Source organism: Etheostoma spectabile, chromosome 13 (genome assembly GCF_008692095.1).
Source record: "Etheostoma spectabile isolate EspeVRDwgs_2016 chromosome 13, UIUC_Espe_1.0, whole genome shotgun sequence".
NCBI classification, from domain to species: Eukaryota; Metazoa; Chordata; class Actinopteri; order Perciformes; family Percidae; genus Etheostoma; species Etheostoma spectabile.
This window is the reverse complement of record NC_045745.1, coordinates 7,853,002-7,864,243: the sequence shown is the minus strand read 5'-3', so window position 1 is coordinate 7,864,243 and position 11,242 is coordinate 7,853,002. Positions and strand designations below refer to the sequence as shown.

General features: G+C 38.8%; 1 protein-coding gene across 2 annotated transcripts in view; it reads left to right on the top strand.

Moving 5' to 3' along the window:
- The window catches only part of acer3 (alkaline ceramidase 3), an 11,924-nt gene extending 3,417 nt beyond the window's left edge, over positions 1–8,507 (top strand). For both annotated transcript variants that reach the window (XM_032534644.1, XM_032534645.1), the window contains exons 5-11: positions 397–478; positions 589–624; positions 5,084–5,142; positions 5,269–5,370; positions 5,767–5,871; positions 5,963–6,008; positions 6,116–8,507. In XM_032534644.1, coding sequence (XP_032390535.1) covers positions 397–478; positions 589–624; positions 5,084–5,142; positions 5,269–5,370; positions 5,767–5,871; positions 5,963–6,008; positions 6,116–6,169 — 484 coding nt within the window. In that variant the 3' untranslated portion in view covers positions 6,170–8,507. The remainder of the gene's footprint in view (positions 1–396; positions 479–588; positions 625–5,083; positions 5,143–5,268; positions 5,371–5,766; positions 5,872–5,962; positions 6,009–6,115) is intronic.
- The last annotated feature ends 2,735 nt before the right edge of the window (positions 8,508–11,242 follow it).

The following is an 11,242-nucleotide window of genomic DNA, read 5'->3' as shown; positions in this document are numbered from 1 at the left end:
GACGGTCATTGAGAACATATTTAGCGTGATTGTGGCTGTTAAATGAACACTGAACCCTGAGTTGCCCCTAATGCTGAGCATGAGAGTGTAGATGTGTGTGAGTGTCGGACATGGGTGAGCGCTCTGGTGGGTCGAGGTGTGTCCCCGTACATAGCGTGGGGAGTAGAAGAGAGAATAGAAGGTATGTGTAGCCCAAGGTTCTCTGAATGAAGAGACTATATCTCCAACTCCAGACCACTCCAAACGTGTTCCAATCAGAGTTAGGATAGATAGATAGAGGTAGTCCCTCCATTTGGAGAAACTTGGTTACACATCAACCTTCTGTTATTCACCTTTTTGATTCTTTATGGTTTCCAAGCTGAACATGTAATATAAACACATTTGCTTCTTTTTCAGATATGAATGTTTTAAACAAGAGAAGAGCATCAGTTTATTTCTTATTGCATTGTTATTGATCTTCAGTGTCTCAGTCACTGTGGTGAGTTTCAATTTTCACAGTAACAGTGATGATTTAGTTTGAACCATAATGTAGATAAGGCATAAGCTCCATCATATCCTCTTGAGTAGTTTCTGTTTTTATCTTTGCAGGTATACTTACAGTGGAAGGAGCCAGTCTTTCATCAGGTAAGGGAGTGCTTGGTGTCACGCTTAGATTGCTCATTGTTTGCTATTAGGGCTCAGCGTGCCTTAAGTCAAGTATTACACTGTGTAAACATTGGGTTTTCCAAGACAGCATTCAACACTCAGTTTGGTGCTTGCTGGTTATTAAACAAAGAAGCATTTCGTATCAAAGCAAATGTGCAAAATTCTGCAACACGTGTTACAATACTGCTTGCTGATGATCAGTTAAATGTTTATTAAGATGTAGCATTTAAAAAAAACAAAAAACACACACACACACACAGATGCTATGGCCTAAACTGAGCACTGAATCCTCAACTGTGGGATCAAAAATATGTACAGTACATTTGTTGCCAAGAAGAATAATAATCTCAAAACTCTAAACAAATACAGTAAACTTACTGTATAAACCCTTGAATATTTGCTCAGCCTCTTCTTTTATACTCAGAGTTTATCTGTACTTGTGTGTCTCACGTTGTCTATGCGTTGCTTTACAAAATTAAAGGTGCTGAATCACCAAGCAGACGGCAAAGAACTAGTGGCAGTGAAGGCCAACTGTGGCGTCGCCTCACATCGCTTGAGTCTTGGCCAAAAAGTTGCACTTGAACACACCACACAGACTACAGCCGGCGGCCATCTACCACGTACGTTCTGCGTCTGCGTGAGAGGAGATAACTCTGCATGCCAGCAGTAATCGATTAGTCATTCAAAAAGGGAAACCGGATATACAAACTGTTGCTATGATACCTACAACTAGATCTAGTAAAATATGTTTGCTTATTTTGAAATATATATACCTAGTCAAGTAGTTATATATCTCATTGTACGTTTGCTCTCTCATGGGCATTGTCAAACTAGATAATTGAATAGTTCAAACTTCGGTGTTTTTTCAGAAGTAATATTGGAATGCCATTTTTGGCCAGTTTTACAGCCCCATCATTAGGGTTGGGTACCGAAACCCGGTTCCACTATGGAACTGATTCCTACGCAAATGGTAGTATTCCAGGGTTTATACGTTTTGAAAAAAACTGGAAAAGTTATGGAATTTGAAAAATGCCAGGCCTGGAAAGGTTTTGGAAAAATAAAAAGACCCAGAAAGAAAAGTCATGTATTTCACATCGTCTTAACCTTAACGTTCTATTCTGGGCGTGATATTACGAATTCCACTATGAACCACACACATTGTCATTAATTTTATTGTTAAACCTCTGAGGATAAACATTAACACAGATTTTTATTCTTATTGTATAATGTTGACTGAGATTTTCAGGAATACATAGTCATGAGAATTTGCCAAAAAGTCATGGAAAAGTATTGGTTAAAATGTGTATGAACCGTGGTATTTGGATCGGATATAACAAGCACATTTTGGTGTCGACTGAAATGTTTTTCCTACGTCGCTCCCGACAGCAACAGACTCTTGTTTTCTTTCTTCCTTTATCATCCTCGCTCGCGGTGTGAAGCATGCTATTCTCTGACACGCACTTTAAAATAAACACTGATTAACTGTTTTTGTACACGCTCCAAATTGGACGTAAAAATATCACACCTTTTCTGTAGTCTACCTTTAGCAAGCTATAATAAATGTAGGTTACTTTTAAAATGCCATAATTTCCCTCTGGGCTTACCAAAATGAACGTAAAAGCAGATTAACCATTCACTGCATTTGTTTGATCGCTACTAAACACATGACTACACTTGTGGCGGTTTTCCACTGCGTGGTATCTACTTGACTCGCCTCGACTCACTCGCCTTTTTTGGTTTTCCATTACGAAAAAAAGTCCCTGGGACCTGCTACCAGGTACTTTTTTAGTACTACCTCATCGAGGTTCCAAGCGAGCCGAGGCGATCCCAAAATGACGTGAAAACCGCAGTGCTGGTTGGTCGGAGAGAATCGTCACTCATGACTGCGTTTTAGCAACAAGAGTGCGGAGTGTGTTTCCAGAACAAACGGGACATTTAAAACAAATCTAGCCAAACACCGACAGATTACCACTCTCTGCACTATTCTCACTTTTCAACTGTTCGGCTACTAGCGGCTTCATGTCGTTTCCAATATTGCACACTGTTACTTTAAAAAAACAAGACAATATATATACAAAAGTTTTTATTTAGCTTTTCAAGCGCATCAAACCCTCCCTACTTCCCGGTCTTCTTCCTCTGCACCCTGTGACAGTGTCCCCGCCGCTCTGCTGTCCCAGATCATCCCATCGTTGTCAGCCTCTCCGTGACTCTCTAAAGATTATCGAACCCAGTAGGTCAGAGCCGAGATCTCACCGTCGGACATCGCCCACCAGACGGTCTGCGGCGGTGACTTTACAAAGCGTGAATGCTCTGAAACACAAACGTCCACAGCACACATGTTGGTGTGTATCATGGTTGCTAAAGTTCTGTACTTTATACAGCTATATAGTAAATACTGACTGCGATGCTGAACAGATGCAAATGTTAGCATACGTTACCAGGAAACTTACTTACTCTTTTGTGTCGGCGAACAACCGTCATGTCGACGTCGCTCCGTCAGAATTCCCAACTCCCGTTTTTTTAGCGGTGTTTTGTTGTTGTTTCTTCACTTCTTTTGAACAAACATTCTTTTCTGGCCGCGGCGAGTATGCGACGTGCTGTTGGTGAGTCGCGCTGAAAATTACGTCATCACCGTTGCTATCAGCCACGCTGAGGCTTTACTCAATCTGCAATGGAAAACGGACGAAGAATGGTCCGAGGCGAGCCGAGCCGAGCCGTTACCAGCAGTGGAAAAACGCCATTGCTCTGCTAGTCTATTGTTCAGGACCAGACCTCGTAGCCTGGTGGTGGAGGAAGCAGGACAGCCTCCCCAAATTGTCTGCCATTTTAAACTCAGTACTAAGTACCTGTCTGAGAGTTTTCTCCTGTGCAGGACATGCTATAAGTCAGGAGAAGTGTCTTATTTTGCCAAAAAAAGCAAATTTAGTCATTTTTCTGCAAAAGAACTACTAAAGTGTGAGGCTGGTTAGCATACCAACTCACTAACATTTATTTTGTTGTTACTTGTTAATAGTGTAACTGTTTTTTGTTAAATTATTGTAGTTGTGTGTTAGGTGACTTAGGTTTACTTGTTATATATTCAAAAAATTAAAAATCTAAATGGTACCTGACCCTACTTACTCTCATATATTGGATTGATCAGATCAAGATGAAAAATAAGAAAAAGACCCTTCTGTGTGTGCCCTCCCAGTTGTTCACTTGTTTTCCTTACTACCTTTTTTCTTCACGTGCACTAATTTCCTTTAGTTGAATAGCCAATTATATGGGTTCCTCTCACCGACGTATCAGATGCAAATTGAATGTTGAATTGGCCAAAAAAAAACAGATGAGGGTCGACGAGTAGCGACGGTGAGTGACACACCGCAAAATCTAGGGTGACGGACTCTCTCCGTTGGCCTAACATGGACTGAGTGCCGCCGATCTCCTTGGTGTGTCAGCACTTTAAGGACAATGTGACAAAGCTGCCTTTGTTGACTCTCTGGAACAGGCTTTGTTTACTGATCACACTGCTCTATGGTGGCTCATGGTAAGACTGATAATGCCCCTGTTGGAGCACGTAGACCAGTACACAGAGTGGGGTTCAAATGGCAACTTAAGTATGAGTAGTGTTCTACTTTTTTTTATTTTTATGAGATTGTCCACGTTTGTCCACTTCCATCTGTCTTTGTGGACACCTGCCATGTGTGCAAACAGAGCGGAAATCCTGGCCGGAAATGAACTAAAACTTCTTCGATTTGTGGCGGGTTGCAACCATAAAATGAACTTAAACTTAATCGCAATTCATTATTTATTCGGCAAATAACGTTTCCATCAGCTTTTTGCGCATAAGATAAAGATAAGATAAAATCCGATGAGACCGAATGCATGAAATTCCATTGAATTTTACTGTTTCCATAAGGCATTTTTCATTCGATATCACTTAATCTGGATGAAAACATGTGGATGGAAACAGAGCTAGTGTTGAGTTTCCTTATTCATGTGGATTTGTGGAATAAAACGAAGCAACAGTTAGATATAGAACGTGTGTGTTTACTGTAATCTAGCACAGTGAATCCCATGCCTTTTGGCTTCATTCAAAAGATTGTTTAATTTTAAGAATTATTATACCTGAACAGGCAAAAGTTAAGAAAAAATAATAAAAACAACGCATCTTTCCTGTAAAAAATGAATAAAAGTATATAGCTCTAAAAGTGACTGGCAGTAAATGAGCATCACACTAAAAAGGATCCAAATAGTTAAATAGAAACATTCAAGAGAAACCCTTGCACCTTTGCTATGGCAGCAGACTGTATTAGCAGGTTATGTAATCAATAATCTTAATGTACAGTTTAGGCTGCCTGGAATTTTTCAATATTTATTAGTCCAAAAATTGTTTTTGTCTTGCCCCACAAGCCCTTGGTGTGTTTCAAAGCCAAATACATATTGTGTCTTCTTTTAGGTCATGTATGGTGCTCTAGTAGGTTGCCTAGTGATGCGATCTGTCTTCATCGTCACATGGTAAGTTTGCCAAGATGATTGTTAAAATAAAAAAACATTTACATATCTAAGGAATGTTTGTTCATTAAATTTAATGAAGTCACAACTTGCTAAGGGCTTTCCATGTGGTTTTGGTTTCAATATCAGGGTGTACCCATGGCTCAGACCACTGTGTTACGCCTCCTTAGGAATCTTTTTGCTTGGGTTCCTACTGTGGAACATTGACAATATATTCTGTGACACATTAAGGTGAGTATTAGCATTGGACAAATGTTATTATTATTATTATCTATTAACTTGCCTAATTTTGGAATTCTGAGAGCAAAGGTAGTTAGCTTCCTTGTAAAAGCAGTGGTGTGGAAAATGTTCACTTAAACAGTCAGGGACATTAACCTTTATGTGACATCACAACAATATTGTAAATCATTTTTCTCATCTCAAGGTGAAGTCAGGCAAACTCAAAGTAATGTCAATCCCTGGAAATGGATCAGCTCATTTAATGTTGAATAACTTTTTTTTTAATCTAAAAGTACAAACATTTAGAAAACAAAACTTTTATAAAGACAATTTTTAGCATCCTCCTCTGGACAATACCATACTATTTTTTTGTTTTGTTATTCACTTATACACTTTTTGGTCCCTCAGAGCCAGTAGACAAACGCTGCCCTCTGGTGTTGGAGTAGTAACACAGTTCCATGCCTGGTGGCATATCTTCACAGGCCTTGGCTCCTACCTGCACATACTTCTTAGGTAAGCTCCTGTTTGGAGGACAGCCAAAGTGGGGTTAATTGTGATGACACATGTTTATTCACTTTCAAATCTAAGGTTCATCTTCTTTTAGCCTGCAGATCAGGTCAACCTACCTCAAGCACAGACCAAATGTAAAGGTATGTCTGGCCCTAAGCCTTTGTATACATTATAGCTTTCATGTAATTGCATTCATGAATGTATTTGTTCATTAATTTAACCATTTAACCATTTAACCTTTATTTAGTTTCTTTGTGGAGTTTGGCCTACATTGCACATTGAACCACAGAAGACGAGTTGAAATGAAGGGATGGAGACCAACTGAAGGATGGGGACAGCCATATCCAGATACCATCGGCAAAGGGACCTGCCAGTACCAACTGCTGCACAATCAGCCCGCAGCTAGGACACAGGTGCACCCAAAGGCACCCTGGGGTGGACCCTTTGGTTCTGCACTGTGGGGATTTACTAAACAGTATAGCACTGAGTCCAGTTTAGAGAAATGGAAGATTTTCTTTTCATTAGTCATAATTTATTAGACTAGCTTTTCTGTAATTTTATTGAAGTTGAATAATTTTATTTGCTCATTTATTTTTAAATGCAAATATGATGTAGTCCACTGCAGCTGTAAATACTGACCGGGTATGGGTGTTATCTTAATTAGGGTTTGGGAAAAGGGAAAGTAATTATTCACAAGTTATTCCATTAGCATATTAATTGTATGTTTCATTCTGTGGATATTTGAATCTCCTAAGCCTAAAGATATTTAAATATATCCCTAAACTAAAGTATAACTAAGACTGTAGCTTACAATACTTAAAACACAGTATTGTCATATCCTTTTTGAAGTAGTATTGTATTGTTTCTACATATGGGAGAAACCATGGCACTGGTATTGTAGCTTAGCTGTCTTGACTAGAAGATCCGTCTTAATTTCCTTGTGCCACAGGCTGCATGTTTACTTGAAATCTTAAAACATGCCACAACTGGAATTATTAATTTATTTTTCTATCAGTGCCAAAGTTGCTCTGGGATTTTAGAAAGTAATGTAATGTGTGAAACATGATACTGTTTTACCTCGTCATAATCAAGCAAGAGATGCAATGGTCATAATTTTGCTTTTATTATTGCACAGAATTTAAATTTTGTTTAGGACAAGGTTAACATTTTCCCAGCAAAGCAAGTTGAACCACTTTTGAAAGCTTGAGTTTCTGTGGACAAAAACACCTGGACAGTCTTTAAAGCGATACTGCACACAAACGTGTGCTCTGTGAAGGTCTAAACGTTTGCAACTACAGCTAAAGCCTCCACCAGGGCGTGTTGTGTTAAGAAACCCATATGTTGGGGGGTGAGCAGCATCTGGAGGCTCTGATCAGGCACAAGGAATCACTGGAATTGCTTCGGACCAACTTGCTACTGATGTGTGCGCAAGCTTGGAGGGTTTTCTATTTGTAATATTTAACATTCACTCCAAGGACCAAGTAAATAAATGGAAAATGTCTGAATAACGTCTTGCTCGTTAGCTGCAGGTTATGGGGACAAGACACAGACAATTCCTTTTTTCCTCCTGCATCATTGCATTGAACCTCCACCTGTTGTCACTTGAGAACAGTTTTAGTGGTTAAGTGCCCTCCCTTAATAGAAACATACGCTATTTCATTCAAGAGTAGACTGTCTTTATCCACAGATACTGAACCCACTAGGCTACTACATCTTATTCATCCCACTCCCATTACACCTGTAGTGAATATCTTTGAGAAACAGTGTATGAAACAACCACTAGGTGGCATACATTTCTATCTTGGCAGACAATGCCAAACATGGCGTTCTGGATGGAGGAACTACTAGTTACCTGCTGTAGAACTTTTAGGGTCAGGGAATCACTTCTCATGTACTGGATCTGTGGTGTCAAACGAAAGGCTTCTAATTTTCAATTTGTTTTTTGCTGCTGTAAATTTGTGGATATGTAATGGCAACAAAAGAACCCGGAGCTTGACATAACTGTTGGAAGATGGTTGCATGGAGATATGTGTGTGGCCTCCTGAACTCCTGTGTGCTGGATTATCCCCTGAAACAACACATTACTCATGCATAGCTCATTATGCATACACACTAACTCTCATGCTTGGGTATAACAATTGTATGAGCCCAGTATTACACACATTCATAAGCACAATGTATAGAAGATAAGTGTTAACATTGTTCAAATGTCTGTGAAATCTTTAATGTATGTTGTTTTCTTGACATCCCTGCTCACCAGTAGAGGTGAGCAGTTGTCTAAGAGGGTGCCTTAGTGTTATCCTGGCAGTCTGAGTAATCCAAGTTGCCTTGATGTTCGTGATAAACAAAACCATTCCCAACTGTCCCTTGTGTTGTGCAGGCTGGTTCTAAGCAGTTAACGCATCAGGACACACAATATCGTCTGCGCCTGAATCTTTGGCCTTCCATTCATTTAATGAGTCCAACATTTTACTTACAGGCTGATCATAACTGCAGCTGTAGCTTTAATAAAAACAACAACAAAAAAACTTAATGTGTTGAGGCCTGAAAAGAAAACTGTTATCATTTCTTTTGAACTTTGTTCAAGTGCCAGTCTTTATTGATGTCCTGTATTATAAAATAAAAAACGTGTCAAACTATTTGTCTACAGAAGAACTTTACTTTGTCTTAATCCTCTCTGAAGCCGTATTTCACTTAATGCGTATAACATGTTTTGATTTTTGAAAGTGCCACTTACAATAAAGGTATGCAGTTTATGACACCAAGGTTGTAGTGTCAATAACCATTGCAGTACTAACATGCCACTCATTAATTCTTTATCTACAGTTTAATGCTTCTTATCAAGCTAATGCAGGCGTTCCGATTGAGTCATGCAACCCCAAGGTGTGGTGGTTGTTTAATGGCTGCCATTTGTAGAGTGGATTCAGAAATTTATTTCTCAAGAGTAGTGTTTTAACTACAAAGCTTTAGACAAAAGATGTAGAGAATTGACTTGGCTATGGAGCCAACTAAAATGACTTCAGTGTGACCAAATCATCACATTATGACATTCAGCAGCATTATTGTGAAACCCACCGACTAAACAGTGCAACTCTCCGTGCAACACTCCGTGCAGACAATGGGGAACTGTTTTTTGCATCACTGTATTTTGCATCACTGTAGTGTACAATCACAATTACAGCAAACAGATGGCTTGTTCCAAGCTGAAACTAGTGTTAGACAGGCTCAACATGTGCGTCACCTGGACTTCTCATTCAAGCACTGAGTTACTGATATGCTCCTGTGATCCCTGAGTTAGTTCCACCGGGAGCTGCCCGCAGGTTTCAGAGGAGATCACGGCGTGTGGGTGTGTTTGCTGTCTTTGTTGCTGTACGCGCCGTAGAGCATGTTGAGACAAAGACAGCTCAGAAGTCATGTCAGACGTCTGGGCATATTGACAGTAATCATCATTTGGATACTTCTTTTTATTTTATTTTTTATAAAGTTTCAAACCTCACGGCCTGGTTTTTGATATACCTGTTTAAGATGATATATTACATCTTTGATTCCAATAAAAGAGCCCAGGCAAGCCACTACAGGTGAAATAGGGAAACTAATAGACACAACCATGAAACCTCCCCAGTCATTATGACAATTATTGTTCATTACTAACATCACAATTACTGTCTTTTCTTTTCTGAAATTGTTTAAATGTGCAAATTAGGCATTATCTAATTAAATATGTGCTAATGTGCATACAGTTCCAGAACAGAAATGTGAACATTGGATGAAACCACGTTCAAAATTCTTATTTCATTTTGTTGACATATTAGAATCAAAGGTTTTTCTCCATGTTTTTAGGGATAAGATGTTGTATAAATCAGGTTGTGAATAACCTAAAATATGAACAAACCATTCTCTAAAAACCTTCAATATATTGTTAAGAAGGACACTGGAAAGTTTGGTGGATATTTTTAGCTCAGAACTCATTCTGAGAAAATACACCAAAATGGAATATATGCTTAACTGTACTAGAGACCAAGTAGTACACCGTATAGGAACAGTCAACATTTAGCCAAAATGCATAGAAACATGTATGGCTCTTTTGGATCTAAATCCTTTTTAATTTATGGGGCCGATATACTTAAAATCTGTTACAGTTTTTTAAATCAGTTATAAAAACATGGAAGGATGGGATGAATATACTTGCTTAAAAAATGTATAATTTGTATGAGTGCTGTATCTACTATAATTAACTCTATATGTCCTGTACCTTTCACAGCAGTCTGTGTTGTGGCCTGGACCACTATGGAAATACATAATTTCATATTAATGTTTTATCCTGTGTCATAATTTAGTTTTGTATTGTATTTTGTGTTCCTGCATGTCCATGGTTTATGTTGGATTGAATCAGAGTTGTTTGGTGACTATCAAGAGTATCTCTATAATATACAGTATGTACATGTATCTAAGTGTGTTATGTGTATGTTGTTAGAGTTAGAAAACAATGTATTCTATGATGTGGACTTCTGCCCATTGCTAATACTGGTATGCCAACTGGTTTCCCCTTTCGTATTTTCACCTGTACTGTCAAAATAAAGGCAAAAAATGCCCAAAAATAAATAAATAAAGGAATAATTCCAAAATCCATAGGCTTCAACATATTCCTCTCTGGGTGTCATGAACAGTGGGATGTAAAGGCAGCCGATGCTGAATGTTCCAGAAGTGTTGTTGTGTTCTCGTCAGTCCCTGTGTAAACACACACACATCCTTTCAACATGATATTTGGTTTTAGTATGCTATCATTCTGCCATACACACATCCGTCAGGCTTTGCATACTGTACTGTACATACTGTAGCATGAAAACAGCCACAGGGTCTCCTGTATATTTGGAACTTAACAGAGATCATACTGTCATAACTGAAAACACCTGGCTCAAACCTTTGCAAAACACACACACACACACATGCACACACACTTTTCACACTTGGCACAGCTTTATGGACTTCACAACAACACAACTGTATTGGTTTATTGAGAAAAGGCAGAAAGTACCTCCTTAATATGCTTACCAATCTATAAAAATCTCCTTCTTCCCAATGGTCTGGCATCTGAACAACCTTTTACTGTTCTTTCTATTAAACATTGATGGAAACCTTCAATGCTAAACTTCAAAGTTAAAAGTTGTAAGGCTGGTCAGAAATTATTTGGCATTTCCTCCTTATGTTGACTAATTAATAAAGCGTTGTACAATATTCTGGGCCCCTCCCTGCACCCACAACTTTGCAGATTTTTGGACCCTCTTCATATGGAGGGCCCTGGGTAATTTCTATAATTTATACTCTTTATTGATCCCCTACGGGGAAATTACAATTTACACTCTGTTGTTATTAC